Source organism: Plasmopara halstedii (assembly GCF_900000015.1).
Source record: "Plasmopara halstedii genome assembly, contig: Scaffold_614, whole genome shotgun sequence".
Classification (NCBI taxonomy): domain Eukaryota; phylum Oomycota; class Peronosporomycetes; order Peronosporales; family Peronosporaceae; genus Plasmopara; species Plasmopara halstedii.
The window spans coordinates 479,406-486,462 of record NW_020187532.1 but is presented as its reverse complement, the minus strand read 5'-3'; the positions used below and the strand labels follow the sequence as shown (position 1 = coordinate 486,462).

The following is a 7,057-nucleotide window of genomic DNA, read 5'->3' as shown; positions in this document are numbered from 1 at the left end:
TTTCCTAACAGCCGTCGTGGTCTGACGCTGGGTTTCAAAAAACCACAATCGCCTGCCTCCGATACTAAAGTGGTTCCCTCACTCGACGATGAGTCTCAGGATAAAATTGGGAAAAAGGCGATATCTATCGCTCAGGAATATGTGTCAATTGTTGACCTGACCGAGGCTGAAGCATGTCTTGTCGAGCTTCAAAAGGAGTTTAGAAATCATGAAGATGTCGATCGTGTTTTTGCTGTCGAGATTTTAAAGGGGGCTGTTGAAGCTAAAGGTGAAGCTCGCGAAAAGATGTTTGAAATGCTTATTATGCTAAGTCTCGAGACAAAGACTTTGGCGTTTGTGGGCATTCATTACGCTATCGAAAAGACGATTGAGCTATGCGGTGATCTTTGGTGCGACGTGCCGATGCTCCATCAGTACATAGCTGGGTTCTTGTTACACTTCACGATCAAATCATCGCTCACGGGAGTTTCGGTGGATTGGTTGCTGGGTCGTTGCTTACAATCGGTGAACAAGGATGCGTTAGATGAGCTTATTGATGGTGGGTTCCTCGCTGCTGTTGTCGGTGAAACGTTGAAGCTTTTGAAAGCTATTGATGCCGGCAAAGCGAAAAAGGAAGTAATCGCATCGAACTCGACAATTCTTAGTGTTTTTCCATCGTACAAACAGTCTCCAAAGGACATGCTTAAGTGGATCAAGGTACATGAACTCGAGGAAGTGCTACCGTTAGAGCCCGCTTTTGAGCTTGCGAAGCGTGTCAGTGAGGCTTCGTCGTATGATGAAGTTGTCTTGTTCATCACAAAACACATACCCGAGACTCAACGTAACGATCCGTTTTTCGCAACCTATGCATGCTTGTTTATTCTTAATTTGTCAAAGAAGGGAGAGCTGCCGTCTACTGAGCGATGTATGCTTTTAATAGGCCTCTGTGGCAACACGGACACTCAAGTTCGACTAGTGTCAGCAATCATGCAGACGCGAACCGATATTGGTAAGGGCTGCGTTTGGAACAAATTATTGTACAATGTTGTTCCTGAACTAATGACATATCAAATGATAAATGCAGACGAAGTGAAAAAGCTTTTGAAGCATCTAGTAAAGGAAGGTGCAGTGCTGACTCCTGCGTTAAGCAAATGGCTTGAGTTAAACGACGACAATAGTGCGAGTAGAAAGCGTGTGCAGGAAGAGTTGAGCGAGTTTGTAGAAGATTTGGTCCACATGAAATAATTATCGAACAATGGATCGTTCCATTACACGCACAAAGAATCGGCGCAATAGCCCTCTATGGACTATCTCGCTACAAGCGAAAAATTTCTGTAACCCTGTCAAATTTTTGTCGCAATCATCGATGCTGCTCCTGTAACTACAGAAAAATGCACGTCTAAGCTATTAAGAAACATCAGACATACAGCAATGAACAACTCACTTCTCGTGATCGATTCTTCGTCATAAGCACCACATCTTTCGCTCGACCCTGTGCTACGCCAGCTTCCTTGTGAATCTTCTCCAAAAGTTGAGCGTTTAGCTGTACTTCGAGTTGACTTTGATCTGCCTTTAAAAAACGCAATTCCCGTTCGTGTATTTGATCACGCAGAATACTCTGTTGCGCCCGATTCTTCAGTATTCGCTGTTTTTTGACAAGATTATCGCGATCCTCAGCCTCTGCGCGTTCCTGCTTCCACAAATCAGCCTGCTTGTTCAGATCGTGCTTCATTGCCTTTTCACGCTCTTTCTTTTCCTGCATTTGCACACGTAGGTACTCTGCTTGCGCTCGGCTACGTACATCAGCATCCGCTCTTCGCTTGCGTTCGTCTTCAAGCTGCTTGTTTGCGTATTCTTGCTGATAGCGCTGAAGTCGTGCATCTTCCTCACGCGCTTTAGCATCAGTAGAAGCCTTTAAAGTATCGTCGAATATCTTCATCTTCTTTTTAACATTCTCCGCCATCGCATCAATTTGCTTTCGACGCGCTTCATCTTTTTTCTTCTCCATCGAAATGTATTCCTCTGCTAATTTGACTTCCAACTCACGTTCTCGTGCTTGTTGCAATCGCTTTTGCTGAAGCTGGATCTCGTTTTCTTGACACACTTGCGCAACCCGTTTTTTCTCGGTTTCCTTTCGAGCCTTCTCGTTAGCCACATCATAGCTTCTCTGCTTCTCCAGCAATTCTGCTGCATGTTCTTCCTGAGCCTTCTTGATTGCTCGTTCTCTATCTTGTTGAGCTTTTTTGGCTATTCGTTGCTGCGTCTGAATTTCAATTTGCTGACGCTCGCGTTCAAAGCGCTTGTGCTCTCTTTTGCACTCCTCATCGTCAGCCTGGCGAATTTTCTCGAGCGTCTGGCGGTGAAACTCCGCACTTAGCTCACGTTCCTGTTTTGAGGATTGATGCTTACGAAATACTTGATCGTCAAGCTTAGCGGTAAACTCCAAACGTTCACGCAACTTCCGCTCTTTGTTGAGTTGAGCTTCTCTTTGTTCTTCAAAAGAGTTAAACTTGACGATCTCCTCCCAAATTCCATGCTCTCGACATTTTTTCGGCGAAACACGAACAGGTAACGAAAATCCCACACTTTTTTGCTGATGTTGGGTCTCGGTGACGTATCGCTCATCTTCGGCATTGGTTTGACCTTGACTACCACCGCAATTTCCACTGCTAAAATTATTATTGTCTGTACACTTTTTTCCTGTAGATGACTTTCTACCTGATTTCAACTCTCCGATTGGTCGAAGCTTAATCGGCCGCGGAGGGTCCACCTGTTCTTGACTATGATGTAAAGATCTTTTTGTCGAGCGTGCATCAAGCGAATTTTTTGTCTGTCTTTGCAAAGTAAGATTGTCAACGATTTCCGAAAGCGCTGCGTCTGTCAGCTCTGAAGCTACAAGTTTTTGACGCTTTATGATTCGTAACACCTCAGACACCATCTCTTCAGCCATTCTAGGAGTTTTATGCAGCTTCTGCTGCAGACGCGCGCACATTTGCAAGCGCAATTTTTCGTTCATTCGCATTCGACAAGCTTTGCCTCGAAGTCGCTCGCGATCTACCTTGTGTCCTGATTTCAAAGACTGGAGATTCACACTTTTCGAGCGAGACTCATATGTTTCAATCATATTGACGATGTAAAGCGCTTCTAATATATAGCGATCACTAGCTCACGATGCACTTCAACGGAGATATTCTATTTTGCATTCCTACGTGAAATGGTTCCTTTTTTTAAATAAAGCACCGAAGTGGTGTATAGCACATCAAGAAATAGGAAAAGCTAAATGACAACCTTCGAGGATGTGGTGTCGAGGCTTGCAGTAGCACAGACACGTTTATTAAAATTAGAGCGTTTACTCGACGACATGGAAGGTATTTGTCGCGTCAAAGCACATCTCCAAAGCCTGAAGCTGACCAGCGCTGCCCTAAAGACGGCACCAAGTGATTATTACGCATGGTCGCTAGCTCAGAGAGCGTAAGCCTCAACTTTTATTTGCATGAAAAGCCATCACAACGAATTTTTGAATTGCTTATAGGGACTATCTGGGCTGCAACATTCCGCATCTTTGTAAAAGCATCATTGTGGAAAATGTGGCTAACCCTCAAAGCGGAGTTGAGGATCCGCTTAACAGCCGGTAGGTATGCTCTTGCTTGCAGGGCACTATCTGGCCGATCCTATCAATCAGGAAGTTATTATTGCGTAGTATTGCAGTATAATTCAAAGCTAGATGCGGAGCAGCTTCGTCGCTTTGTGCGTAACAGAATCCCCGAGGCTTGTCGTCCAGCAAAGAAAAAAATTAATTTCCAGCACGCCTCCGCAAAGGTGAGATGGTTTTTTCATTTTATGTTGTTGTTAGTAAGCTGCAATTAGCATCGTTTTGCATTTGCAGGCATCGCAGGAGCTCACAGGCTTCGCCCACAATGGAGTATCGCCATTTGGCATGAAGACACCTATTCCGGTTCGGCAAATTAAGCGCTGACAAAATAGGTAGCATCTGTTTGACCTCACATTTTTTGGTGCAGGTGATAGTGGCAGGCGCTGTCACCAAGCTTAGACCATCTTTTATATGGCTTGGCGGGGGTGCCGAAAATGTAAAGATCCGCATATGCTGGCAAGATTTGGTAAAGGCCCTTGAAGCACCAGTAGCTGACGGCATAACAATTCTCAGAGAGGACATGATTAAAGCGTAATTTTTATGATCTCTCCAGCATCAGACATCATCCCAATCTTAAAATACACCCTTCAAGCTGATGATTTTCTTTTGTTGTAATTTTGTCGAGAAGATTGTAATGACATCTTCATTCAATATGGTCATGAAGTTAGGATTTATATCTACTAATCACTTTTGCTTTTTACTCCCGCAGAAATTAAAATTTCGTCATTTTCCGCTCGCTCAACGCAATCTGATTAATATGCAATATGCATATTAATAGCCTATTTACATAGCATTCGCTCCCTCGTGCGGAGCGGTCATGATTCCGTTAAAAATTATTGACCGCTGCAGTCTTTTTTTGGAATGCTAAGCGCACTCTCCGGAGTAGCTAAAATAAAAAAACATTTTAATACGTGTCGAATGTTGCCGTTGCGAAACGATTAAACAACGAGAAGCGTCAGCACTGTCCGTTACAATGTTTGATTGCTGGTCAAAATATCTTTGATAGGTATATGATGTTCCACCGAGAATTCATTCGCTCATTTGTTTCCTCCACCTCAACCGATCAAATTCTCGTTGACCCTCCCTTTAAATTCTGATGAAGGTACTCGCAGTAATTCTCGTCGCCGCCGCCATTGCCGCCCAAGGTGCTTCTCAAGCCGCTCCTCCTGCGAATACTCCTGTAACCACACCCACCAACACAACAACAACACCCTCAACTACTGCTCCCGCTACGACACTTTCACCTACATCCACTCAAGCAGCGCCAACCACTAACTCTGCACCCCCTTCGAATTCTTCATCCCCTGCAGCAACGACTGCACCCCCTACGAATTCTTCATCACCTGCCGCCACGACTGCACCCACCGTAATACCGGCCCCGGCAACATTGGCCCCAGTCGCGCCAGTGAATTCGACTTCTAACTTGTCAAATACATCTGGCGATGCATCGGATCGCGACGACATTTCCAGCAACATCAACATTAATTATCCGTCATTGGAAGGTTCTGATGCTAGCGGATCTACAGCTCATAATCCTGATGTCGGGGACCCCGCAACACCGATACCGGAAGTATCCGGTTCGTTAGATAAATCGGCAGCGATTAGCTTCAAGACATCTCCGTCGATTTTAATGGCATTCGCCATCATTGCCACCATGGTTGCCACTCTTTCATGAGTAGACGAGCTACAATTAAACATTTGAGCATATAAATTGATTCTCATAACTTTTACCGAAAACTCGCGATTTCATTTCCCTCGAACTTAGTAAAGCTATAGCTCAGAACAAAATACCATAATAATCAAACCGAGCACTCTCCGAGTCTGCACTGATTAATATATAATATATGATTAATATGATTCGCAAGTTTAAGCAGGAGTAATAGCGAGATATATTAGTCTTCTTTTGCCCTTAGTTTGAGAGTGCAACTTGCACCTTGCACCAAGAAAAGTCTGACCAAAGAGTTCGCGTCGACAACGCATAGAGGATGGGCTTGTACACTGATCCTTTCACATAACTAAGTACTTCACTAATATACTTTATCTGACATACAATACGAAGAAAATCTAGTTCCACTTTACTTCGTTCTTCAATAAGACGATATGTGTTGCATGACATGAAGACGTGTCCCACGGACTTTTCCATTTCAAAGTCCTAACTTTCTCGTCAGTACCACCTCTTTTTCTTGCACAATTGCACAAAAGCGTAATGTATCGTACACCGTAAGACAACACTGGTTAGCTTGTCCTCGCCCACTATATTGCAGACTACACCGAGATTCACGCTTCTATTGTCTTTTGAAGACGTTGCAGAAATTCGTAGCACCCGCTGGATAATTTTCCTCCACCACTTGCACCTTAATGTACCTGCTCTTACGAGTATTACCCGCATCGGGTGTCCAGTCCCAATGACTCAAAGGCTACAGAAAGGCGCAATCCTTGTAGCTGACGGCATTAAAATCATTTTTGTTGAGAAGGCAGATTTTTTTTTATTTGATCAAGACGGTCGTAGTGATTCTCCAACTTCCGACCCGACACCTCCGTTTTCACCAACATACATAACGACAGAGATGTCTTATGTAAGTGATGCACTCTCTATACCCCATCTTACTCTGCACAAATTTCTCGCTCCGTGCTTGCTGCCTAAATCTAATAATTAGGACACATAGCGGCGGAATTCAAGACAATGTCCAGCGTGTCATCAATTAGCTGAATCTAGCTCAGTGAGTCTTCAGCAAGCGCAAGAGTCGCAACGACTGCTGCAGACTCATGAGCGTTAGATTTGATCCGTCAAAATGCGCTCGCTGCACTCGTGTTGAGCCTCACACGCATATGTTTACCGTAGTTTTGCTCGTTGAAGAGCGAAATGAGAGAACAAAAATCACTCTGCGAGATCTTTTTGACCCGTCAGATCACCACCCCCGGGTGCCTGCAGCGGGGCTGCTGTAGCTCTTTCGCTTAGAGAAAGCTAAGCTAAGGTCGGTGACCTTTGTTTTATACTAAGAATTGGTACGAGTGTAGCAGATCGCAATCCGCTTACTCCAAGAGTAACCACAACCTTAAAATAAAGGCAAATAAACTCTCCCGTTGAAAATGTAACTTGTATTTCTTGGTTAAATTTGCGGCAAAGCCGCCTATATCTAAATCGATAGGTTTTCCTGATTAAATAGTAAAACCTAATCAAAATGCATAACTACTGTCACTCCAGCCACGTTCTGACTTCTTGTTATGGTGTAGCCACACCATCAAGAGTGACTCACCTCTTCATCCAGAGTACGCATAATCCCGCCCATCAAAATTGTGAACACCCACAATTCACATTTAACTGTCGCCTGATAGGCCGAGACACCTCTACATTCCCAGGTCCTTCTGCACAATTTCTGTGCCCGATGATCCCTGTGTCTAGGACACGAAGAACACCCAGCCTAG

General features: G+C 44.3%; 4 protein-coding genes across 4 annotated transcripts; 2 read left to right on the top strand and 2 right to left on the bottom strand.

The window, feature by feature from the left end:
* Window positions 1-285: 285 nt before the first annotated feature.
* PHALS_12124 (eukaryotic translation initiation factor 4 gamma put) lies at window positions 286-1,224 on the top strand (the record flags this gene model as incomplete). The annotated part of the gene is made up of 3 exons (XM_024727610.1): window positions 286-820; window positions 920-988; window positions 1,064-1,224. 3 exons carry the CDS (start codon window positions 286-288, stop codon window positions 1,222-1,224), a joined length of 765 nt encoding a protein of 254 aa, XP_024578170.1.
* A 115-nt stretch (window positions 1,225-1,339) lies between these two features.
* On the bottom strand, window positions 1,340-3,103 carry PHALS_12123 (uncharacterized protein; the record flags this gene model as incomplete). The annotated part of the gene is made up of 2 exons (XM_024727609.1): window positions 1,340-1,360; window positions 1,424-3,103. The coding sequence occupies 2 exons, from the start codon at window positions 3,101-3,103 to the stop codon at window positions 1,340-1,342; spliced, it is 1,701 nt and encodes a 566-aa protein (XP_024578169.1).
* Window positions 3,104-3,259: 156 nt separating this feature from the next.
* PHALS_12122 (proline-trna ligase associated domain containing protein) lies at window positions 3,260-4,166 on the top strand (the record flags this gene model as incomplete). The annotated part of the gene is made up of 5 exons (XM_024727608.1): window positions 3,260-3,450; window positions 3,512-3,610; window positions 3,666-3,798; window positions 3,866-3,934; window positions 3,999-4,166. 5 exons carry the CDS (start codon window positions 3,260-3,262, stop codon window positions 4,164-4,166), a joined length of 660 nt encoding a protein of 219 aa, XP_024578168.1.
* Window positions 4,167-4,686: 520 nt separating this feature from the next.
* On the bottom strand, window positions 4,687-5,107 carry PHALS_12121 (uncharacterized protein; the record flags this gene model as incomplete). Its single annotated transcript, XM_024727607.1, has 2 exons — window positions 4,687-4,809; window positions 4,901-5,107. The coding sequence occupies 2 exons, from the start codon at window positions 5,105-5,107 to the stop codon at window positions 4,687-4,689; spliced, it is 330 nt and encodes a 109-aa protein (XP_024578167.1).
* Between the last annotated feature and the right edge of the window lie 1,950 nt (window positions 5,108-7,057).